Here is a 27,500-nt window from a genome sequence, read left to right as displayed (position 1 = left end):
CAGTGAGGAAAGGAAATAAAAAAATAAACTACAAGAGAAGTTTAAGGATAATAGTTTAAGAACAATAACATTAAAATAAATCATTCATATATTGGCTTAAAAACTTCAAAAAAAATAAAGAGAAAGAGACATAAGATCGAATAGTGTGCCCGAGTGTACCCTCAAGCACGAGAACTCTACCCCAAGACAGTGGAACATACTTATAATCAATCATCGCCCAAGGCCTTTCTCCATCCAAGCTAAGACCATGAAGGACCAGGTAATAGCTGCTGGTGGCTGAACAGGTAGAGCTATAGGCTCCCCCCCCCCCAACCCCAGCTTTAACTTACAAGGATGGTGAGGTTGCTGACACTACAAGAAACTATCGAGCTTGAACGGGATTCGAACCCCAGTCCGGCAAATCACCAGGCAGGGACGTTTCCAATAAGCCATCATAACTTACATCTTTATAGAAATAAAGAAAAATAAAAACTTTTGAAAATTACGCAACGAATTCATTCACTTTCACAGGCCTTAGGTAACTTCTTTTGTGTTGAGCCACGTAAGAAATCACTCGGTGATTCCTCGAGTTATGAACGTCATGCAATCAGAGGTTTAACCGTATTAGTGTCATGACCCAATTGAATCAAACTAAAGCATTGATTGATATGCAGTAAGACTTGAGTTATGACAAAGGTTGGCTATATCATATTAAAATCATAAAAATATGTATATAAATATATATATATATATATATATATATATATTTGATATATTTAATATATATACATATATATATCTATATATATACATATACATATAATTATATATATATAAATATATATATATATATATATATATATATATATATATATATATATATATTTATACATATATATTGTATATATATATATATATATTGTATGTATATATATATATATACATATATATATATATATATATATATATATATATAGATATATATATATATATATATATATATATATATATTTACCTACAATGCAAGCTCGTCCATCTTTTCAACCTCTTCACGATGAAGCATAACTCAGGCAATATTTATTCCGGTATAATCTAGATTTATACATAAAAAAGAGGCAGTTCCGTTTCCTTTTTTATTTCAAACATACTTCATGACATGTTAACCTTCCATTACCTGATGTAACACATACACTCTCTCTCTCTCTCTCTCTCTCTCTCTCTCTCTCTCTCTCTCTCTCTCTCTCTCTCTCTCTCTCTCTCTCTCTCTCTCTCCAAACAGCAAAATATTATATGCAGAATCCACAAATACTGTAATCAATATCTAAACTAGCTACTAAACGATTATTATTATTATTTTAAGCTAAGCTACAACCCTAATTGGAAAAGCAGAATGCTATAAGCCCTATGGATCCAACAAAGAAAAATATCCCAGTGAGGAAAGGAAAAAAGAAAATAAATAAACTACAAGAAAAGAAATCAACAATAAAAATAAAATGAAAATATTTTTCATCGGAGTATTTTTTTCTAGCATTACTTTACCTGATATTTTTCACCTTCACCATTCTCTTTAGTGGAGGTCACCCCACGGTCAACTACCTGACTACATCTATGCATGTGAATAAGGTCATAATATGCAACAGCAATCTATTGCATTACGCGGCATTTCCACCTGCATAATGCCATGCATGAGCTGAGAGATAGGCAATGCATGAAAAAATGTATATATATATATATATATATATATATATATATATATATATATATATATATATACAGCATATATATACATATACATATACAGTACATATATATATATATATATATATATATATATATATATATATATATAGGCTATATCCCTTTCTGAGTGAAGATACCTTCATATGGCGTAAAGGTAAAGCTGTACTAGTCAGGGCCACCCCTACTAGGTGGGTTTGCTGTGAGCAATCAGACGAAAATCATCACCCATCACCAAACCACACATGAATAAGGACTTGCCTGAGGTCTTTGTCCTGCAGTGGACTGGAAACGGCTGTATTTGTTGTTGTTGTGTGTGTATATATATATATATATATATATATATATATATATATATATATATATATATAAAATGAGTTAAAGAAAAGTAAAATGTCACCTTCTCTAAAAAGAGTAGTATTTAATCAGATAGTCGTACTAGCATTAACTTTTGCATCAGAAAAAGACCTAAACGCTGAATAAGAGAACAACACATGTGAAAAAAACGTTCATAGCCACAATTACGGGCTGCTAAACAACAAGAGCCCGTGCCTATCATAAGGTGAGGCAAATCTACTGTGAACCATAGCCATATCACTCCACACTATCACTAGAAATCCCGATTAACAGCATCCAAGGTAAAGATATGCAAAGTACCGTACTGGTAGCAGTAGAACGGGTTCTCAGTTTTAGCTGGTCACCAATGCGAAATTTTCTCTGTTTACGCAGCATTAAAATGCGATGCGTTACGATATAAACGCCTACGTTCGAGTTTAGTGTTGCGTATCTAACCTTCCTTCCCTTCCTGCGGTGTCAGTTCCAGCTTCCGGTGGGTTTAATATAATCTAAATTGCTGTTACACGAAATTCTAGTGTCTAAATTCGCTCCCCACTCACCAGGATTCCATTACATGAGTTCACATCATTACAAGTTTTACGCTGAAGATAATAAAAGATGTTTCATTCTAAAATGAGGAAATGGGCGACCCTGTCAGCTAAAATTCATTGAAATGCCAACTTGCCTCCCTCAAGTAGTCAAGAGGGTGCATGCACACTAGAATTAAAGTTAAAATAGTCAGTGATTCACTTGAACTGACATCAGACTCATAGTATTATTATTATTATTATTATTATTATTATTATTACTACTAGCTAAACTACAAACATAGTTGGAAATGCTGGATGCTAAAAGCCCAAGAACTCTAACAGGGAAAAATAGCCCAGTGAGGAAAGGAAATGAATAAAATGCAAGAGAAATAAGCAACAATTAAAATATTTTAAGAACAGTAACAACATTAAAATAGATATTTCTTGTATAGGCTATAAAAACTTCAAACAAAAATACTAGAGGAAGAGAAATAAGATAGAATAGTGTGCCCAAGGTACCCTCAAGCAAGAGAACTACCCAAAAACAGTGTAAGACCATAGTACAGAGGCTATGGCACTAACCAAGACTAGAGAACAATAGTTTGATTTTGAGTGTCTGAGTAACTACCATTTCCTTGATTATTTGCAACCAGTTCAGTACTTGGCAAAGGAAACTATTGAATTCTTCCATTATCACATAACTATGTCTTATTTTTCTTAGGAAGAAGTAAAACGTAAATCTCACTCATGATCTTAGTAAAATATCAATTGCACTCCAAGCGAGTGCATTGTATAAGTTTATAAAGACCAAGTTATAAATTTCTATTTAGTTGGATCACTTGAAAGCTACAATAATATTTCCAAACTACATTAACATTTCTGTTGAATCTATCAGTAGCCGGACAATGTATCAGGGACGGCGCCGGACTCACAAGAACAAACTTTTTTCACATGATACCGTACATTTTGTCCTCCGCTATATCACATGCCCAACCTGGCAATTATTTGACGTTGAGTTACTAAGCCGTAAAGCCATGGACAAAAAAAGACGTTTATTATTATTTTTGATATTATTATTATCATTATTATTATCATTATTAATATTGGTTGCCAAGCTACGACCCTAGTTGAAAAAAAAGCAAGATGGTATAAACCCAAGGGCTCCAACATGGAAAGTAGCCCAGTGAGGAATGGAAATAAGGAAATAAATAAGCTACAAGAGACGTAATAAACGATTAAAATAAAATATTTCAAGAAGTTACAACATTAGAATAAATCTTTCACATAAAAACTATGAAAACTTCAAAATAACAAGAGGAAGAAAAATATATAGTGTAGTGTGACCCGAGTGTACCCTCAAGCAAGAGAACTCTACCCCAAGACACTGGAAGATCATGGTGCACATTTGTCTATATAAAGAGAAAAGAAAAAGAATTGGCAGGAACTACTGAGTACACCCATTAAATGAACTAAGAAATGTGTACGGACCATCTTTTGCACTCTTTCAAGAATTGAAAAGGTATGAACATAAGTTTTTCAACTATTTAAGAATGACATCTATGATGTCTGAGAATCTATTAGTACTCCTGCAAGGCAGGTTTCCAAGACAAAAGACAAGATTAGGAGAAGCCATTCCACTGGGACAAAGACTAGCAGTCATCCTCATTTAAGCAAAAGAAAATAATTCCTCTACATAGGATAAGTAATGGAATATTTATACTAAGTGGGGTAAAATAAATGAAGCTTAAGATGAAAGATCTTTATTCAATTTACACATTTGGCAAATCATCAAAAACATGTAAAGATAGAAAAATATTCAAGACATGCATAATCACAATAAACTAAAGTCAACTGTACAATTATCCGACATATTAATCATGGTTGAATAAGGTGATGTACAACTTCCTCGGGTCGCCTTGGTGACCGTTGAGGTAGCAGCAGTAGGTGATTCGGCATATGAAGCTTCATTTGTGGTAGACAATGGGGGAGGGTTAGTGTCACCCTAGCAATACCAACATAACTCGGCTGAATCCCTCGTCAGGCTGGGAGGAGCTAAGAGAAAAAAGTCTTCTGGTGAATCCTTCGTCAGACAGGGAGGAGCTAAGAGAAAAAAAGTCCTCTGGTAAATACCTCGTCAAGCTGGGAGGAGCTAAGAGAAAAAAGTCCCTTGATGAATTCCTCGTCAGGCTGGGAGGAGCTAAGAGAAAAAAGTCCCCTGGTGAATCCCTCGTCAGCCAGGGAGGAGCTAAGAGAAAAAAGTCCTCTGATGAATCTCTCGTCAGGCTGGGAGGAACTAAGAGAAAAAAGTCCCCTGGTGAATCTCTCGTCAGGCTGGGAACTAAGAGAAAAAAAGTCCCCTGGTGAATCCCTCGTCAGGTTAGGAGGAGCTAAGAGAAAAAAGAAAATCCCCTTTTGTTCTTTTCTATGTCGGCTATCCCCCCAAAATTGGTAGATGGATGGATGGACAAGTTACTGGGAGACATGTCTGGTCGTGGAAAATGTCCCTGATGAAAGAATGAAAGCAATCGATGGGTATAAAGAGTATTACATGGGTTGTGAAGTTTACACATGGGGTCGAGACCTCTTCCGAATCTTTTGGATTAGATTGAGGACACCCACTTGAAATTCGATTACTTCCTCCTCCTCGAACTTTTCTAGAGACGGAACAATACCTTTGAAAAAGGACAGGTGGCGATTCTCTTCCGTTTGTATAGGCTTGATGGCGTGTTCTTCAATATCATCAAACTTTCGTTTTTCATTTCCTTTACTAGTACATTTTGAACAACTTTCCTTCACCGATTTATCACTTCTAATCTCTGCAATGTCCAATTCACTATTCTTTGTGTCTTCTAAAGTATAGTCTTCTTTTGGCTTTCTAGAAAGGCCATTCTTTTTCAAAAAACGTAGTTTTTCATCATAAACATATTTTTTCAAAGTTTTAGACCCTGATCCAGATGACTTTTGCTCAAGTAATTTCTTTTGAGCCTTCTGCCAGCTATCTTTGACATTTCTCCATTTTTTCACCACTCGATTTCCTGAAAAATATCATAACAATGTTGGGAAAAAAAAAAAAATATATATATATATATATATATATATATATATATATATATATATATATATATATATATATATATGTATATATATATACATATATATATATATATATATATATATATATATATATATATATATATACTGTATATGTATAATATCGATAGATAGATATGTGTGTGTTACGTGTATGTACGTAATATGTGTTCATGTGAAAGTATGTATGCCTATGTTATCTTTCTAATATTTTTACTTTTCATTGTACAGATAATTAGCAAGTGGATGTACGTTTACAGACCTCCATTATAGTAATATCTATAACATCTATAACTCACATTGCATAGGTCGTTAATAGTAAACATATAAGGGTAATTAAACCCCAACACAGTTGCTCAGTGTATTATAACTACAAAGACTTGTTTTCAATTGTGTCAATGGCAGTGGAAGATGCCTAATATAAGTTCATTTATGTAGATACTGGTGAATATGGGAAGGAATTTGAGTCCACTGTATCAAGAAAATACATTTTTTGGAAATGTATTGCAGTAAATTTATTAACAACCTCTGCCAGCTACTGAACCGTTTCCAGGTACTCGAGAACCTAGTGTACCTTATGCCATTTTAGGTTTAAATGTCGCTCATGAATGGCAGAGGCAAGGGACAATGACATTGCTCTATCAAGCAGGACAATGCCCTAGACTAGAGACTGACCATGTACATACATACATGATCAACACCCAAGGAGGGCCAAGCAATGGCTGCTGATGACTCAGTGGATAGACCTATAGGCTCCCCCAAACCCCACATCTTTAGCTTACAAGGATGGTGAGGTTGCAGCGACAAAAGAAATGAACAACTTGGAGCGGGACTCAAACCCCAGTCTGGCGTTCACCAGCCATGGACGTGACCACATCCTCCTCCTTCTTCTCCTTCTCCTCCTTTCCATTCTCCTTCTCTTTCTGATTATGATGATGTAGAAGCTCTTTTTCAAGCCTTTCGATTTTCTTTTTCTTCTTCTTCTTCTCCTCCTTTTCACTTTCCTTCTCCTGCTTCTCCATTCCATCCTCCTCCTTCTTCTCCTTCTCCTCCTTTCCATTCTCCTTCTCTTTCTGATTATGATGATGTAGAAGCTCTTTTTCAAGCCTTAAGATTTTCTTTTTCTTCTTCTTCTTCTTCTCCTCCTTTTCACTTTCCTTCTCCTGCTTCTCCATTTCATCCTCCTCCTTCTTCTCCTTCTCCTCCCTTCCATTCTCCTTCTCTTTCTGATTATGATGATGTAGAAGCTCTTTTTCAAGCCTTAAGATTTTCTTTTTCTTCTTCTTCTTCTCCTCCTTTTCACTTTCCTTCTCCTGCTTCTCCATTCCATCCCCCTCCTTCTTCTCCTTCTCCTCCCTTCCATTCTCCTTCTCTTTCTGATTATGATGATGTAGAAGCTCTTTTTCAAGCCTTAAGATTTTCTTTTTCTTCTTCTTCTTCTTCTCCTCCTTTTCACTTTCCTTCTCCTGCTTCTCCATTCCATCCCCCTCCTTCTTCTCCTCCTCCCTTCCATTCTCCTTCTCTTTCTGATTATGATGATGTAGAAGCTCTTTTTCAAGCCTTAAGATTTTCTTTTTCTTCTTCTTCTTCTTCTTCTCCTCCTTTTCACTTTCCTTCTCCTGCTTCTCCATTCCATCCTCCTCCTTCTTCTCCTTCTCCTCCCTTCCATTCTCCTTCTCTTTCTGATTATGATGATGTAGAAGCTCTTTTTCAAGCCTTTCGATTTTTTTTCTTCTTCTTCTTCTTCTCCTTTTCACTTTCCTTCTCCTGCTTCGCCATTCCAGCCTCCTCCTTTTACTCCTTCTCCTCCCTTCCATTCTCATTTTTCTGATTATGATGATGTAGAAGCTCTCTTTTTAAGTCTTTCGATTTTCTTTTTCTTCTTCCTCTTCTTCTCCTCCTTTTCACTTTCCTTCTCCTGCTTCGCCATTCCAGCCTCCTCCTTTTTCTCCTTCTCCTCCCTTCCATTCTCATTTTTCTGATTATGATGATGTAGAAGCTCCTTTTTAAGTCTTTCGATTTTCTTTTTATTACCTCTATTTTTTTTTTTTGACGACCTGGTTTTCAAGTCTCCTTATACACTCCTTTAAATGCTTATTTTCTCTCTTCAGTTCTTCTATTTCCTCCTCTAGTTCTTCTTCACTATCGAGGATAGTTATCTTTTCTTCCTCTTGCCTCTGATTTTTTTCATTATGTTTTGTCTTCTTCTCCTCCTCCTTTCGCTTTACTTCGACTTGGTTGTTTCTCTCTTCACACCGACATTGGGTGTATTCATAGCCATTAAAATCTCCAACTACTTTCTCCTTTATTTGCTCTTCGCTGTGGAGATTCCATATCATATAACTCATTAAGCGTCGTATGTTTTGCTCGTAAGCATTAGGACCTAGAGCGTTCATCGTATTGATAGAAGCGACGTCAAAGATATAACAAATATTTTCCGAGAATTCTCTCGGCCACACACTTAATAAAAATACATTGTAACTTGTAATCGCCATTCTTAATGGTATAGAGTAATGCATTCAGTTACCCTTATTTTGAATTAATTCAATTCTGTCATCAGAATTCCACAACAGACTTCATGATCTGAAAAAGGCTTCAAAGCACTCTCAGATCCGGATTCGACTCCAAGGTGAAACTCATCCGTAGAAATGCTGAATGAATTCCTGACAAGGCTCTGAAAGATCCTCCGTCTCTCTGCAAAGACAGTAAAAGCTTCGCTAGGAATAATAAGAATACGAAGACGAAGAAGAAGAAGAGGAGAATTCCATAACAGACTTCACGATTCGAAATAGTGTTCAAAACACTCTCGGATCCGGGTTCGACTTCAAGGTGTCACTCATCGTCTGTAGAAATGCTGAATGCATTCCTGACAAGGCTCTGAATGATCCTCCGTCTTTCTGCAAAGACAGTAAAAGCTTCGCTAGGAATCTTCAAAGTGGCTCTGACGGGAAAGAGACCTTTGACGCTGAAGCAGACTGTTCTCTTCCAAGATTTCATTTTTTCATCCTCCGTTCAATTTGACTCGATTTATGATAATTCTTTCCTATTCTAATGGCTCTCTCTCTCTCTCTCTCTCTCTCTCTCTCTCTCTCTCTCTCTCTCTCTCTCTCTCTCTCTCTCTCTCTCTCTCTCTCTCCAAAATGCAAAATATTATATGCAGAATCCACAAATACTGTAATCAATATCTAGACTAGCTACTAGACGTTTATTATTATCATTATTATTATTATTATTTTAAGCTAAGCTACAACCCTAATTGGAAAAGCAGAATGCTATAAGCCCTACGGCTCCAACAAGGAAAAATAGCCCGGTGAGGAAAGGAAAAATGAAAATAAATAAACTACAAGAAAAGAAATCAACAATAAAAATAAACTTAAAATATTCTTCATCCGAGTATTTTTTTTTTTTCTAGCATTACTTTACCTGATATTTTTCACCTTCACCATTCTCTTTAGTGGAGGTCACCCCTCGGTCAACTACCTGACTACATCTATCCAAGTGAATAAGGTCATAATATATGCAACAGCAATCTATTGCATTACTCGGCGTTTCCTCCTGCATAATGCCATGCATGAGCTGAGAGATAGGCAATGCATGAAAAAATGTATATGTATATATATATATATATATATATATATATATATATATATATATATATACATATATATATACATATATATATATATATATATATATATATGTATATATATATATATATATATATATATATATATATATATATATATATATAGGCTATATCCCTTTCTGGGTGAAGATACCTTCATATAGCAAAAAGGTAAAGCTGTACTAGTCAGGGCCACCCTTACTAGGTGGGTTTGCTGTGAGCAATCAGACGAAAATCATCACCCATCACCGAACCACACATGAATAAGGACTTGCCTGCGGTCTTTGTCCTGCAGTGGACTAGAAACGGCTGTATTTGTTGTTGTGTGTGTGTATATATATATATATATATATATATATATATATATATAGATATATATATATATATATATATATATATATATATATACTGTATATACATATATATAAAATGAGGTTATGAAAAGTAAAATGCCACCTTCTCTAAAAAGAGTAGTATTTAATCAGATAGTCCTACCAGCATTAACTTTTGCATCAGAAAAAGACCTAAACGCTGAATAAGAGAACAACACATGTGAAAAAAACGTTCATAGCCACAATTACGGGCTGCTAAACAACAAGAGCCCGTGCCTATCATAAGGTGAGGCAAATCTACAGTGAACCATAGCCATATCACTCCACACTATCACTAGACATCCAGGTTAACAGCATCCAAGGTAAAGATATGCAAAATACCGTACTGGTAGTAGAACGGGTTCTCAGTTTTAGCTGGTCACCAATGCGAAATTCTCTCTGTTTACGCAGCATTAAAATGCCATGCGTTACGATATAAACGCCTACGTTCGAATTTAGTGTTGCGTATCTAACCTTCCTTCCCTTCCTGCGGTGTCAGTTCCAGCTTCCGGTGGGTTTAATATAATCTAAATTGCTGTCACACGAAATTCTAGTGTCTAAATTCGCTCCCCACTCGCCAGGATTCCATTACATGAGTTCACATCGTTATAAGTTTTACGCTGAAGATGATGGAAATGTTTCATTCTAAAATGAGGAAATGGGCGACCCTGTCAGCTAAAATTCATTGAAATGCCAACATGCCTCCCGTAAGTAGTCAAGAGGGTGCATGCACACTAGCACTGAAGTTAAAATAGTCAGTGATTCACTAAGACTGATATTCGACACACATTATTATTATTATTATTATTATTATTATTATTATTATTATTACAAGCTAAGCTACAAACATGGTTGGAAAAGCAGGATGCTAAAAGCCCAAGAATTCCAACAGGGAAAAATAGCCCAGTGAGGAAAGGAAATTATGGAATAAATAAAATACAGGAAAAATAATGAACAATTAAAATAAAATATTTTAAGAGCAGTAACATTAAAATAGATCTTCCATATATAAACTATAAAAATTGAAAATATAAACACTAGAGGAAGAGAAATAAGATAGAACAGTGTGCCCAAGTGTATCCTCAAGCAAGAGAACTCTACCCAAGGACAGTGAAAGACCATGGTACAGAGGCTATGGCACTACCCAAGACTAGAGAACAATGGTTTAATTTTGAAGTGTTTGACTAATTGCTGTTTCCTTGATTATTTGCAACCAGTTCAGTACTTGGCAAAGGAAACTATTGAATTCTTCCATGATCACATAACTATGTCTTATTTTTCTTAGGAAGAACTTAAACGTAAATCTCACGCATGAACTTAGTAAAATAGCAATTGCACTCCAAGCGAGTGCATTGTATAAGTTTATAAAGACCAAGTTATAAATTTCTATTTACTTGGATCACTTTAAAACTACAATGCTATTTCCAAAACTACATTAATATTTCTGTTGAATCTATCATTAGCCGGACAATGTATCAGGGACGGCGCCGGACTCACAAGAACAAACCTTTTTCACATGATACCGCACATTTTGTCCTCCGCTATATCAAATGTCCAACCTTGCAATTATTTGACGTTGAGTTACTAAGCTGTAAAGCCATGGACAAAAAAGACGTTTATCATTATTTTTTATATTATTATTATCATTATTATTAATACTGGTTGCTAAGCTACGACCCTAGTTGAAAAAAAGCAAGATGGTATAAACCCAAGGGCTCCAACATGGAAAGTAGCCCAGTGAGGAATGGAAATAAGGAAATAAATAAGCTACAGGAGACGTAATAAACTATTAAAATAAAATATTTCAAGAAGTTACATCATTAAAATAAACCTTTCACATAAAAACTATAAAAACTTCAAAATAACAAGAGGAAGAAAAATATATAGAATAGTATGACCCGAGTGTACCCTCAAGCAAGAGAACTCTACCCCAAGACAGTGGAAGACCATGGTGCATATTTGTCTATATACAGAGAAAAGAAAAAGAATTGGCAGGAACTACTGCATACACCCATTAAATGAACAAAGAAATGTGTACGGACCATCTTTTGCACTCTTTCAAGAACTGAAAAGTTATGAACATAAGTTTTTCAACTATTTAAGAATGACATCTATGATGTCTGAGAATCTATTAGTACTCCTGCAAGGCAGGTTTCCGAGACAGAAGACAAGATTAGGAGAAGCCATTCCACTGGGACAAAGACTAGCAGTCACCTTCATGTAAGCAAAAGAAAATAATTCCTCTACATAGGATAAGTAATTAAATATTTATACTAAGTGGGGTAAAATGAATGAAGCTCAAGATGAAAGATCTTTATTCAGTTTACACATTTGGCAAATCATCAAATAAACATGTAAAGATAGAAAAATATTTAAGCCATGCATAATCACAGTAAACTAAAGTCAACCATGCAATTATCCGACATATTAGTCATGGTTGAATAAGGTGATGTACGGGTTACTGCAATTTCCTCCGATCGCCTTGGTGACCGCTGAGGTAGCAGCAGTGGGTGATTAGGCATATAAAGCTTCATTTGTGGTAGACAACGGGGGAGGGTTAGGGTCACCCTAGCAGTACCAACATAACTCGGCTGAATCCCTCGTCAGGCTGGAAGGAGCTAAGAGAAAAAAGTCCCCTGGTGAATCCCTCGTCAGGCTTGGAGGGGCTAAGAGAAAAAAAGGTCCTCCGGTGAATCTCTCGTCAGGCTGGGAAAAAAAGTCCCCTGGTGAATCCCTCGTCAGGTTAGGAGGAGCTAAGAGTAAAAAATTCCCCTTTTGTTCTTTTCTATGTCGGCTATCCCCCCAAAATTGGTAGATGGATGGATGGACAAGTTACTGGGAGACATGTCTGGTCGTGGAAAATGTCCCTGATGAAAGAATGAAAGCAATCGATGGGTATAAAGAGTATTACATGGGTTGTGAAGTTTACACATGGGGTCGAGACCTCTTCCGAATCTTTTGGATTAAATTGAGGACACCCACTTGAAATTCGATTACTTCCTCCTCCTCGAACTTTTCTAGAGACGGAACAATACCTTTGAAAAAGGACAGGTGGCGATTCTCTTCCGTTTGTATAGGCTTGATGGCGTGTTCTTCAATATCATCAAACTTTCGTTTTTCATTTCCTTTACTAGTACAGTTTGAACAACTTTCCTTCACTGATTTATCGCTTCTAATCTCTGCAATGTCCAATTCAATATTTTTTGTGTCTTCTAAAGTATAGCCTTCTTTTGGCTTTCTAGAAAGGCCATTCTTTTTCAAAAAATGTAGTTTTTCATCATAAATATATTTTTTCAAAGTTTTAGATCCTGATCGAGATGACTTTTGCTCAAGTAATTTCTTTTGAGCCTTTTGCCAGCTATCTTTGACATTTCTCCATTTCTTCACCACTCGATTTCCTGAAAAATATCATAACAATGTTGGAAATATATATATATATATATATATATATATATATATATATATATATAAATATATATATATATACATACATACATATATATACATATATAATATAATATAAATAGATAGATAAATATATGTGTGTGTGTTACGTGTATGTACGTAATATGTGTTCATGTGAAAGTATGTATGCCTATGTTATCTTTCTGATTTTTACACTTTTCATTGTACAGATAATTAGCAAGTGGGTGTACTTTTACAGACCTTCATTATAGTTATAGAAAGGTAATATCTATAACATCTATAACTCTCATTGCATAGGTTGTTAATAGTAAACCTATAAGGGTAATTAAACCCCAACACAGTTGCTCAGTGTATTATAACTACAAAGACTTCTTTTCAATTGTGTAAATGGCAGTGGAAGATGCCGAATATAAGTTCATTTATGTAGATACTGGTGAATATGGGAAGGAATTTGAGTCTACTGTGTCAAGAATATACATTTTTTGGAAATGTATTGCAGTAAATTTATTAAACAACCTCTGCCAGATACTGAACCGTTTCCAGGTACTCGAGAACCTAGTGTACCTTATGCCATTTTAGGTTTAAATGTCGCTCATGAATGGCAGAGGCAAGGGACAATGACATTGCTCTATCAAGCAGGACAATGCCCTAGGGCCTAGAGACTGACCATGTACATACATACATGATCAACACCCAAGGAGGGCCAAGCAATGGCTGCTGATGACTCAGTAGATAGACCTATAGGCTCCCCCAAACCCCACATCTTTAGCTTACAAGGATGGTGAGGTTGCAGCGACAAAAGAAATGACCAACTTGGAGCGGGACTCAAACCCCAGTCTGGCGTTCACCAGCCAGGGACGTGACCACATCCTCCTCCTTCTTCTCCTTCTCCTCCCTTCCATTCTCCTTCTCTTTCTGATTATGATGATGTAAAAGCTCTTTTTCAAGCCTCAAGATTTTCTTTTTCTTCTTCTTCTTCTTCTCCTCCTTTTCACTTTCCTTCTCCTGCGTCTCCATTCCATCCTCCTTCTTCTTCTCCTTCTCCTCCCTTCCATTCTCCTTCTCTTTCTGATTATGATGATGTAGAAGCTCTTTTTCAAGCCTTAAGATTTTCTTTTTCTTCTTCTTCTTCTTCTCCTCCTTTTCACTTTCCTTCTCCTGCTTCTCCATTCCATCCTCCTCCTTCTTCTCCTTCTCCTCCCTTCGATTCTCCTTCTCTTTCTGATTATGATGATGTAGAAGCTCTTTTTCAAGCCTTAAGATTTTCTTTTTCTTCTTCTTCTTCTTCTTCTCCTCCTTTTCACTTTCCTTCTCCTGCTTCTCCATTCCATCCCCCTCCTTCTTCTCCTTCTCCTCCCTTCCATTCTCCTTCTCTTTCTGATTATGATGATGTAGAAGCTCTTTTTCAAGCCTTAAGATTTTCTTTTTCTTCTTCTTCTTCTTCTTCTCCTCCTTTTCACTTTCCTTCTCCTGCTTCTTCATTCCATCCTCCTCCTTCTTCTCCTTCTCCTCCCTTCCATTCTCCTTCTCTTTCTGATTATGATGATGTAGAAGCTCTTTTTCAAGCCTTTCGATTTTCTTTTTCTTCTTCTTCTTCTTCTCCTCCTTTTCACTTTCCTTCTCCTGCTTCGCCATTCCAGCCTCCTCCTTTTTCTCCTTCTCCTCCCTTCCATTCTCATTTTTCTGATTATGATGATGTAGAAGCTCCTTTTTAAGTCTTTCGATTTTCTTTTTATTACCTCTATTTTTTTTTGACGACCTGGTTTTCAAGTCTCCTTATACACTCCTTTAAATGCTTCTTGTCTCTCTTCAATTCTTCTATTTCCTCCTCTAGTTCTTCTTCACTATCGGGGATAGTTATCTTTTCTTCCTCTTGCCTCTGATTTTTTTCATTATGTTTTGTCTTCTTCTCCTCCTCCTTTCTCTTTACTTCGACTTGGTTGTTTCTCTCTTCACACCGACATTGGGTGTATTCATAGCCATTAAAATCTCCAACTACTTTCTCCTTTATTTGCTCTTCGCTGTGGAGATTCCATATCATATAACTCATTAAGCGTCGTATGTTTTGCTCGTAAGCATTAGGACCTAGAGCGTTCATCGTATTGATAGAAGCGACGTCAAAGATATAACAAATATTTTCCGAGAATTCTCTCGGCCACACACTTAATAAAAATACATTGTAACTTGTAATCGCCATTCTTAATGGTATAGAGTAATGCATTCAGTTACCCTTATTTTGAATTAATTCAATTCTGTCATCAGAATTCCACAACAGACTTCATGATCTGAAAAAGGCTTCAAAGCACTCTCAGATCCGGATTCGACTCCAAGGTGAAACTCATCCGTAGAAATGCTGAATGAATTCCTGACAAGGCTCTGAAAGATCCTCCGTCTCTCTGCAAAGACAGTAAAAGCTTCGCTAGGAATAATAAGAATACGAAGACGAAGAAGAAGAAGAGGAGAATTCCATAACAGACTTCACGATTCGAAATAGTGTTCAAAACACTCTCGGATCCGGGTTCGACTTCAAGGTGTCACTCATCGTCTGTAGAAATGCTGAATGCATTCCTGACAAGGCTCTGAATGATCCTCCGTCTTTCTGCAAAGACAGTAAAAGCTTCGCTAGGAATCTTCAAAGTGGCTCTGACGGGAAAGAGACCTTTGACGCTGAAGCAGACTGTTCTCTTCCAAGATTTCATTTTTTCATCCTCCGTTCATTTTGACTCGATTTATGATAATTCTTTCCTATTCTAGTGGCTCTCTCTCTCTCTCTCTCTCTCTCTCTCTCTCTCTCTCTCTCTCTCTCTCTCTCTCTCTCTCTCTCTCTCTCTCTCTCTCTCTCCAAAATGCAAAATATTATATGCAGAATCCACAAATACTGTAATCAATATCTAGACTAGCTACTAGACGTTTATTATTATCATTATTATTATTATTATTTTAAGCTAAGCTACAACCCTAATTGGAAAAGCAGAATGCTATAAGCCCTACGGCTCCAACAAGGAAAAATAGCCCAGTGAGGAAAGGAAAAATGAAAATAAATAAACTACAAGAAAAGAAATCAACAATAAAAATAAAATGAAAATATTTTTCATCGGAGTATTTTTTTCTAGCATTACTTTACCTGATATTTTTCACCTTCACCATTCTCTTCAGTGGAGGTCACCCCACGGTCAACTACCTGACTACATCTATGCATGTGAATAAGGTCATAATATGCAACAGCAATCTATTGCATTACGCGGCATTTCCACCTGCATAATGCCATGCATGAGCTGAGAGATAGGCAATGCATGAAAAAATGTATATATATATATATATATATACATATATATATATATATATATATACAGCATATATATATACATATACATATATATATATATATATATATATATATATATATATATATCCCTTTCTGAGTGAAGATACCTTCATAAGGCAAAAGGGTAAAGCTGTACTAGTCAGGGCCACCCCTACTAGGTGGGTTTGCTGTGACCAATCAGACGAAAATCATCACCCATCACCGAACCACACATGAATAAGGACTTGCCTGAGGTCTTTGCCCTGCAGTGGACTAGAAACGGCTGCATTTGTTGTTGTTGTGTGTGTGTGTGTATATATATATATATATATATATATATATATATATATATATATATATATATATATAATGAGTTTATGAAAAGTAAAATGCCACCTTCTCTAAGAAGAGTAGTATTTAATCAGATAGTCCTACCAGCATTAACTTTTGCATCAGAAAAGACCTAAACGCTACATAAGAGAACAACACATGTCAAAAAACCTTCATAGCCACAATTACGGGCTGCTAAACAACAAGAGCCCGCGCCTATCATAAGGTGAGGCAAATCTACTGTGAACCATAGCCATATCACTCCACACTATCACTAGAAATCCCGATTAACAGCATCCAAGGTAAAGATATGCAAAGTACCGTACTGGTAGCAGTAGAACGGGTTCTCAGTTTTAGCTGGTCACCAATGCGAAATTTTCTCTGTTTACGCAGCATTAAAATGCCATGCGTTACGATATAAACGCCTACGTTCGAGTTTAGTGTTGCGTATCTAACCTTCCTTCCCTTCCTGCGGTGTCAGTTCCAGCTTCCGGTGGGTTTAATATAATCTAAATTGCTGTCACACGAAATTCTAGTGTCTAAATTCACTCCCCACTCGCCAGGATTCCATTACATGAGTTCACATCGTTATAAGTTTTACGCTGAAGATAATATAAGACGTTTCATTCTAAAATGAGGAAATGGGCGACCCTGTCAGCTAAAATTCATTGAAATGCCAACTTGCCTCCCTCAAGTAGTCAAGAGGGTGCATGCACACTAGAACTGAAGTTAAAATAGTCAGTGATTCACTTGAACTGACATCAGACTCATAGTATTATTATTATTATTATTATTATTATCATTATTATCATTATTATTACTACTAACTAAACTACAAACATAGTTGGAAATGCTGGATGCTAAAAGCCCAAGAACTCTAACAGGGAAAAATTGCCCAGTGAGGAAAGGAAATGAATAAAATGCAAGAGAAATAAGCAACAATTAAAATATTCTAAGAACAGTAACAACATTAAAATAGATCTTTCTTGTATAGGCTATAAAAACTTCAAACAAAAATACTAGAGGAAGAGAAATAAGATAGAATAGTGTGCCCAAGGTACCCTCAAGCAAGAGAATTACCCAAAGACAGTGTAAGACCATAGTACAGAGGCTATGGCACTAACCAAGACTAGAGAACATTAGTTTCATTTTGGAGTGTCTGAGTAATTACCATTTCCTTGATTATTTGCAACCAGTTCAGTACTTGGCAAAGGAAACTATTGAATTCTTCTATAATCACATAACTGTCTTATTTCTCTTAGGAAGAAGTAAAACGTAAATCTCACTCATGATCTTAGTAAAATATCAATTGCACTCCAAGCGAGTGCATTGTATAAGTTTATAAAGACAAAGTTATAAATTTCTATTTACCAGTTCAGTACTTGGCAAAGGAAACTATTGAATTCTTCCATTATCACATAACTATGTCTTATTTTTCTTAGGAAGAAGTAAAACGTAAATATCACATATGTTTTTTGTACAAATATCAATTTAACCGAGTGCAATGTATAAATTTATAAAGACCAAATTATAAATTTCTATTTACTTGGATCACTTGAAAGCTACAATATTTCCAAACTACATTAATATTTCTGTTGAATCTATCAGTAGCCGGAGAGCGCCGGACTCGCAAGAACAAACTTTTTTCACATGATACCGTACATTTTGTCCTCAGCTATATCAAATGTCCAACCTTGCAATTATTTGACCTTGAGTTACTAAGCTGTGAGGCCATGGACAAAAAAGACGTTTATTATTATTTTTTATATTATTATTACCATTATCATTATTATAATTAATATTGGTTGCTAAGCTACAACACTAGTTGAAAAAAAGCAAGATGGTATAAACCCAAGGGCTCCAACATGGAAAGTAGCCCAGTGAGGAATGGAAATAAGGAAATAAATAAGCTACAAGAGACGTAATAAACGATTAAAATGAAATATTTCAAGAAGTTACAACATTAAAATAAATCTTTCACATAAAAACTATAAAAACTTGAAAATAACAAGAGGACGAAAAATATATAGAATAGTGTGACCCGAGTGTACCCTCAAGCAAGAGAACTCTACCCCAAGACAGTAAAGACCATGGTGCATATTTGTCTAGATAAAGAGAAAAGAAAAAGAATGGGCAGGAACTACCGAGTACACCCATTAAATGAACAAAGAAATGTGTACCGACCATCTTTTGCACTCTTTCAAGAACTGAAAAGGTATGAACATAAGTTTTTCAACTATTTAAGAATGACATCTATGATGTCTGAGAATCTATGTGTACTCCTGCAAGGCAAGTTTCCGAGACATAAGACAAGATTAGGAGAAGCCATTTCACTGGGACAAAGACTAGCAGTCACCCTCATGTAAGCAAAAGAAAATAATTCCTCTACATAGGCTAAGTAATGGAATATTTATACTCAGTGGGGTAAAATGAATGAAGCTTAAGATGAAAGATCTTTATTCAATTTACACATTTGGCAAATCATCAAATAAACATGTAAAGATAGAAAAATATTCAAGTCATGCATAATCACAGTAAACTAAAGTCAACTGTACAATTATCCGACATATTAGTCATGGTTGAATAAGGTGATGTACAGGTTACTGCAACTTCCTCCGATCGCCTTGGTGACCGCTGAGGTAGCAGCAGTAGGTGATTAGGCATATGAAGCTTCATTTGTGGTAGACAACGGGGGAGGGTTAGTGTCACCCTAGCAGTACCAACATAACTCGGCTGAATCTCTCTTCAGGCTGAGAGGAGCTAAGAGAAAAAAGTCCCCTGGTAAATCCCTCGTCAGGCTGGGAGGAGCTAAGAGAAAAAAGTCCCCTGATGAATCCCTCGTCAGGCTGGGAGGAGCTAAGAGAAAAAAAAGTCCCCTGATGAATCCCTCGTCAGGCTTGGAGGGGCTAAGAGAAAAAAAGTCCTCTGGTGAATCTCTCGTCAGGCTGGGAGGAGCGAAGAGAAAAAAGTCCCTTGATAAATCCCTCGTCAGGCTGGGAGGAACTAAGAGAAAAAAAAGTCCCCTGGTGAATCCCTCGTCAGGTTAGGAGGAGCTAAGAGAAAAAAAAATTCCCCTTTTGTTCTTTTCTATGTCGGCTACCCGCCAAAAATTGGTAGATGGATGGATGGACAAGTTACTGGGAGACATGTCTGGTCGAAATGTACTTGATGAAAGAAGTCGATGGATATGAAGAGTGTTACATAGGTTATGAAGTTTACACATGGGGTCGAGACCTCTTCCGAATCTTTTGGATTAGATTGAGGACACCCACTTGAAATTCGATTACTTCCTCCTCCTCGAACTTTTCTAGAGACGGCACAATACCTTTGAAAAAGGACAGGTGGCGATTCTCTTCCGTTTGTATAGGCTTGATGGCGTGTTCTTCAATGTCATCAAACTTTCGTTTTTCATTTCCTTTACTAGCACATTTTGAACAACTTTCCTTCACTGATTTATCACTTCTAATCTCTGCAATGTCCAATTCAATATTCTTTGTTTCTTCTAAAGTATAGCCTTCTTTTGACTTTCTAGAAAGGCCATTCTTTTTCAAAAAATGTAGTTTTTCATCATAAACATATTTTTTCAAAGTTTTAGACCCTGATCCAGATGACTTTTGCTCAAGTAATTTCTTTTGAGCCTTTTGCCAGCTATCTTTGACATTTCTCCATTTCTTCACCACTCGATTTCCTGAAAAATATCATAACAATGTTGGAAAGAATATATATATATATATATATATATATATATATATATATATATATATATATATATATATAAAATATAGATAGATAGATAGATAGATAGATATGTGTGTGTTACGTGTATGTACGTAATATGTGTTCATGTGAAAGTATGTATGCCTATGTTATCTTTCTGATTTTTTTTACTTTTCATTGTACAGATAATTATAGCAAGTGGATGTACGTTTACAGACCTCCATTATAGTTATGGAAAGGTAATATCTATAACATCTATAACTCCCATTGCATAGGTTGTTAATAGTAAACATACAAGGGTAATTAAACCCCAACACAGTTGCTCAGTGTATTATAACGACAAAGACTTCTTTTCGATTGTGTTAATGGCAGTGGAAGATGCCCAATGTAAGTTCATTTATATAGATACTGGTGAATATGGGAAGGAATTTGAGTCCACTGTGTCAAGAAACTACATTTTTTGGAAATGTATTGCAGTAAATTTATTAACAACCTCTGCTAGATACTGAACCGTTTCCAGGTACTCGAGAACCTAGTGTACCTTATGCCATTTTAGGTTTAAAGGCCGCTCATGAATAGCAGGGGCAGGGGACAGTGACATTACCCTATCAAGCAGGACAATGCCCTCAAGACTGACTATATACATATATATGATCAGCACCAAAGCCTTCTCTCCCAAGGAGGGCCAAGCAATGGCTGTTGATGACTCAGCAGATAGACCTATAAGCTCCCCAAAACCCCACATCTTTAGCTAACAAGGATGGTGAGGTTGCAGCGACAAAAGAAATCAAAGACTTGGAGTGGGACTCGAACCCTAGTCTGGCGTTCACCTGCCAGGGACATTACCACATTAGCCATAACAACGAGGCATTTGGTCCACATTCAAATCTAATGCGACAGTACAATGGGAAACAATTATGTGATAAAAAGCAAGTATTCAACTATCTCGTGAGCAGCTGAGGAAGTTTGTGACATGTGCTTTTGGAATTCTAAGCAATAAATAGAGAATATTTCATCGTCCCATAATGTTCCTATAGATCTATCAATAAATACTGATAGAGAGTTATGGGTCCTTTGGCCACATAAAAATAGGGATACATTGGATCCATCTCAGGTAACGCTTAACTTTTTCTTTGCCTATACATATCGAATAGTCAGGCCTATTCTTTATACATTCTCTTCTTTCCTCATACACTTGGCAACACGATGATAACCGAAAAATTACTCTTCATTTAAGGGGTTAACTGCTGCACTGTAATTGTTCAGTGGTTACTTTCCTCTTAGTAAGAGTAGAAAACTCTTTAGCTATGGTAAGCGGCTCTTCTAGGAGGACACTCCAAAATCAAACCATTATTCTCTAGTCTTGGATAGCGCCATAGCCTCTGTACCATGGTCTTCCACTGTCTTGGGTTAGAGTTCTCTTGCTCGAGGATACACTCAGGCACACTATTCTATTTGTTTCCTTGATTCCTTTACTCATGGGGATATTTTCCCAGTTGCAGCCCTTTGGCTTATAATTTAGTATCATGCTAGGGTTGTAGCTTACTTAGCAAGTAATAATAATAATAAGAGATCGAGATGGATACGAGTTTGAAAATACATTCATAATAAAGACACAAATGTCCGAGCTTGTCCTACTGCAAATTGTATAAGACCCATTTCCTGAATTTTTGTAAGTGACCATGGAGCGATGAGTTGGCAACAATTCTGAATATAAATCAAGGTGTGTGTGTGTGTGTGTGTGTGTGTGTGTGTGTGTGTGTGTGTGTGTGTGTGTGTAATATGGTGTTGGGAGAGATTAGCTATATTAATTTGTCATAAAAGAATTCTCTTTTATAAACCTATATATCCATTCAAATCACATTTACTTCTTAGTCAGAATTTCTATAACTGCATGGTTCTAATTTACAATTATAACATTAAATACTGAATCTGGAAAACAAATATATCAGTAACTTACCAAATTCGTTCTTTATCTTCCCATCCAGATGTTCAAATTCCTCATTCAAACCGCAACAAACATTTTTCCACGCTAAAGCCGTTTGTTCTCGACACTTATAATGGTCCAGACTTTTATCCCATATGACGGGGTTAGCCTCTACTAAGGATATTAAGAGATCTACTTCAATATCTTCATCCATGTTTAAACGTAGAACAATCACGAAACGTCTAGTCAAAGCAGATGGCAATCCGCTACTGTGGGCCGCTTAGGAACCGTGTGTTCTTGCACGGTACCGGATACAGACACCGGAAGCGTCGTGCACGTCATACGGCGCCATAGAACACAGCCAAAGTGAGTCTAATCTTGGTGGCCACGCATAGAAGCGTTGAGAATCTATCTATCTGAAGTGAGTCTGATCTCGCTGGCCACGCATAGAAGCGTTGAGAATCTATCTATTTAACTATCTAGGAGCCATATCTTTGACGTGGACTGTCAGTTGCATCCGCCTGGTCCTGTCTCTAGCTCTCAGCATAAATAGACCAGCTGTTACATCCTCCAGTAAGCTGTTCAGAAACCTTTTCTTTTCCCGGCCTCTTGCTCTTCTCCCCTGAGTCCCCTCTATCTTTCCCGTAAGGCACAAAGTTCGATCTTTTCTCATTACATGTCCCAGAAATTCCATCTGTCTCCATGTCATTTTTAGAAGTGATCTCTCTTAATTCACTCTTTGTTGAGAGTGCCGGAGATAGAATCGTACTCGTGTAAAAGGAACCCTAGATTCACTCTTCTCGCTGAGAGTACTGGAGACCAAATCGTACTAGTGTGAAAGGCTAGGCTATCAGTCAACTCCGTCCGGTGCCGGACCGGACATATTTTACGGCAAGTGTGAAGAGCCTAATTAGATTAAAAGGGAGAATCGATCAGGTTCTCAAAAGCTCTCTTTGCAATTTAATTTCTAATACATTTTACAGTAGAAGTGGTGGGCTATGGGCCCCACCTTTTTGGAGATTTTGTTTTCAAATATATTAAACTGCATATATTTAGTCACTTAATCGATTTTGTAATGAGTTTATAGCAAAGAATTAGTATCGTTAGCATGTTTTTGGTAAATGCATCCGGTATATTATGCTAGTTATTGTGTACACGTAAAAATCGTCCCAAAAAAATACTATTTTGTTGTTGCTACAATCTGCTGTCACATGCAAAGAAACCGCATCTGAGATGTTTCCCCGTAAAATATAAGAAAAAAGAAAACTGGAGGAGCGCCCCCCCCCCCCCCGGCAGTGCCTTGTCAATATTTATCCCAGTATTTAGCCCTGCACCCCCACCCCATCCCCCCCCCAACCCCACCCACCCGAAAAAAAAAAGGTGCTACGCCCTTGAAAATGAATGAGGATTTACTTTGATACCTTTGAACCCTAGGAGGATTAATATTTGAACCCATGTTATTATGCATGACTTAATAATAATAATAATGATAATAATAATAATAATAATAATAATAATAATAATTCTTTTAATGTTATTATTATTATTATTATTATTATTATTATTATTATTATTATCATTATTATTTCACAAATAACAATTTCAAGTGAATTATTAGAAGGACTTTGAATTTAAAAGTCAAAGAGATGTCTACACGCCAGTCCTACCATTCGCATCTATTTGACTCTCATAAACAGACTAATCGGTTGCATGCACTCTCACATACGAATTCCTCTTTCCAGGAGTAAAAAAAAAAAAAAAAAAAAAAAAAAAAAAAAAAAAAAAGGCTTCCATCGTTCTCTGTGTATGGCGTGCAGCTGACACTGGGGTCAATGGACAAAAGTGGGTTTGGACTCTACTGTACAGTAGGTGTCTACCGTGCGTTCTGTGATCCACACCGCTTGGCCATTAGCCACAGTATCTAAAAAAATAAATCCTTTCCTATATTCAACAATGCTCTTATATGGTAGGGGGAAAAACTACTCATCGTCATGCGGAGAAGTTACACGATTTCATAATTTTACAATTGGGAAGTTTACCATGAAAATTGTTCCATACATAAAAGATTTTTGTGTATGATATGGTATTTCCCACGGCCAGTATTATTATTATTATTATTATTATTATTATTATTATTATTATTATTATTATTATTATTATTATTATTATTATTATTATTAAAATATTCTATTTTTCCTTGCTTCCTTTCCTTACTGGGCTATTTTCCCTTTTGGGGCCCCTGGGCTTATAGCACCTTGCTTTTCCAACTAGGGTTGTACCTTTGCAAGTAATAATAATAATAATAATAATAATAATAATAATAATAATAATAATAATAATAATAATAACCCTAATTGGAAAAGCAGGATGCTATAGGCCCAAGGGCTCCAATACCTTTAATACATACCCAACACTTTCTGGGACCCATAACAAATTCATTTCTTTTAAATCTAAAGAAACTAAACAGTATATTGGTGCGTGACAAACGATCAAACTACATACACTTACATTTCGACTCTAATCTGGTAATAGCAATTACTCTAATCCATTCAAGAAATCAGTCAGTCCACGCATGTCCGCCACCTTTAACCATTCCAAGCCTTGTACAACAGAAATAATTTACTTTCGTCAACGAGTCAGAATGTTGCAACGCCTTTCACTTCGAACCCATTTCCTCTTCTTTCTGCAATGCGTCACATGAAATTCCTACGAACTTCCAAAGGATTTAGTTTCCTAGAGGAACCAGGATACATAGACGCCGTTGAGTTATAGGAAACATTTCTCTTTTACATTTGAATTCGGTGATGAATATATGTGTCTGGTTTCAGTTTCATCAGAATAGATAGTCACCAAAACTGTGGTGCCCAAACACAGCCGTGGCCTCTTCAATAAACAGCTTGAACTCATAATAATAATAATAATAATAATAATAATAATAATAATAATAATAATATTAATAATAATAATAATAACAGATATATATACATATATATACATAGATATATACAAATTATATATACACACACACATATATATATATATATATATATATATATATATATATATATATATATATTATATACATATATATATATATATATATATATATATATATATTGAGAAGTCTCAATTCCTATAAAATATTGCAGAGAGAGAGAGAGAGAGAGAGAGAGAGAGAGAGAGAGAGAGAGAGAGAGAGAGAGAGAGAGAGAGAGAGAGAGAGAGAATTATATTCTCCGTGGCATTCTTACCGAAGTTTGTAAAGTATTACAAGCAACATACCCAACCATTACGAGTAAATGTTGAGAACAATGGACGTATAGAGTTCAGTACCACAGCCAAGCGTTTTAACAATAGAAAATGAGATACAATCAAGTTATTACTCCTCTCTACTCTATTTCTATCTCTCTCTTTTTATCTATCTATCTCCCTCTTTTTCTATCTTGACATTCCCAAGTTCGTTGATGAACTGATTGTAAATTATTAGGCGACACACCTACCAACATTCCTAAAAAAAAAGATTCTTAAAAAACACGAAGCTAAAAATTAATCGTTAACTTTAAAGGCTAAAGATGTCTAATTTCAATTCCAATTGCATCATAATATATGCTCACCAGAACGTCAGCCGGGCAACCCCAATCCCACACTGCGGTGCCCAAGCACAGCAGTGGCCTCCCAGTAAAGAGCTTAAACTCCCGGTCCGGGGATCGATCTGCTGCCACGCGAATGCTAGGCGAACACGTTACCACTGTACTAGTCATTACTGATTTATAGTATATTATGACTTTCTCCAATAAAAATGGGAGTTCTTCAGTTTTTCCTCTCTTCCTCTTTTCTTCTCTTTTCTGTTCCTCTTTTCTTCGTTTCACCTAAGCCTACTTGACATCTTGCCTTCTCCAACTCGCTTAAAATAGAATTTCTTTCTTCATATTTTTTTATTTGTTCGGCCTTTCTGAAGAGCCCTTTTGTCATCAGCTCCTACTTTCATAAGGTTTTTATTGAGGATTTTAACAGTCTTAAAGGCATAATTGAAAGGATTCTATATCGCCGAGAAAAATTTCCTTACTGTCATTTACTCTTTAAAATTAAAATTATCCTATTAATCATTTAGATGTAATCAGTGACGTCACGTGCACCGTCTTCTAAGGCTACTCTAATCTATGAAGACACTATTTAAGGTTCTTAATAAGAATTTAAACAGTTTTAAAGGGATATTTGAAATGATTCTATATAACTAAGAAAAATTTCCTGATAATTTCTCTTTAAAATTACTAAAAACTGGTATGATCTCAGCATAGAACTTGCTTATTCTTTTAATAAGATAGATGCGATCTGTGACGCCACATCCACCTTCCTTCAAAGACTACTCTGATCTGTGAAGAAGCTATTTTCCTGGCATATGACCCCACGCATGTTGAATCACTTCTGGGTTTAGAGTCAAACCCTCATACTGGAGTTCTTGAAGTACTGTAGACATTTTTTTATTATCATTATTTATCATCATTATCATTACTATTAGCTAAGCTACAACCCTAGTTCGAAAACCAGGATGCTATAAACCCAAGGTATCCATCAGTGAAAATGGCTCAGTGAGGAAAGGGAAATTGGAAACAGATAGAAGAGTGTGCCTGGATGAACCCTATTACAAAGTTAAAGATTTAGTCATTCTCTCAGCACTTGTTCAATATTGCATTATCATTGGATGAATAGGAAGTACTACACATGGCTTCCAATTCCTACAGACTGAATAAGAAATTTTTCTCCAATAAATTCTTTAACCTTTTACGTCATTGTCAATTACATGCAGACTTAACTCGAAAAGCTATTTCACACAAGGCTATATGAACTCTCAACTCAAATCGCTATTTCAAATACTATTTGAATTATAATTTTCCTTAAGTAAATACATCAAGGACAAGCTCTTTCAAGGATATATGAAAGAGAGATATATATTTTCATAAAATTCAAGGTAGTTTAAAACCTCGTAGAGTCAGGTCTCGTATTTCGAGCTGACGAAAAGGATCTAGATGGTTACATAGACGGAGCTTCATTTCAAATATAAAATAAGACAAAAGGTTTAAAGGCCAATCATAAATGGCTGAGGCAAGGGACAGTGATATTGCCCTAT

The 27,500-nt window shown here is 36.0% G+C and overlaps 2 protein-coding genes across 3 annotated transcripts in view; both read right to left on the bottom strand.

The window, feature by feature from the left end:
• Nucleotides 1-27,500, bottom strand: part of LOC137623229 (lysosome membrane protein 2-like) — a 200,195-nt gene that overhangs the window by 165,048 nt on the left and 7,647 nt on the right. The window lies entirely within an intron of this gene.
• Nucleotides 19,738-22,626, bottom strand: LOC137615164 (uncharacterized). Its single transcript, XM_068344804.1, has 2 exons — nt 22,406-22,626; nt 19,738-20,416 (listed from the first exon to the last, which is right to left on the bottom strand). Exons 1-2 carry the CDS (start codon nt 22,584-22,586, stop codon nt 19,944-19,946), a joined length of 654 nt encoding a protein of 217 aa, XP_068200905.1. The 5' UTR covers nt 22,587-22,626; the 3' UTR covers nt 19,738-19,943.

Source organism: Palaemon carinicauda, chromosome 2, assembly GCF_036898095.1.
Source record: "Palaemon carinicauda isolate YSFRI2023 chromosome 2, ASM3689809v2, whole genome shotgun sequence".
NCBI lineage: Eukaryota > Metazoa > Arthropoda > Malacostraca > Decapoda > Palaemonidae > Palaemon > Palaemon carinicauda.
Note: the sequence above shows the minus strand (reverse complement) of the source record. Positions and strands in the feature narration are given on the sequence as shown.

What these genes read in the sequence shown, in the direction of transcription:
- LOC137615164 (XM_068344804.1), bottom strand. Translation starts at nt 22,586, where the DNA reads ATGGATGAAGATATTGAAGTAGATCTCTTAATATCCTTAGTAGAGGCT. An exon ending in GAAGATAAAGAACGAATTTG is followed by an intron (nt 20,417 to 22,405) that starts GTAAGTTACTGA and finishes GATATTTTTCAG; the next exon opens with GAAATCGAGTGGTGAAGAAA.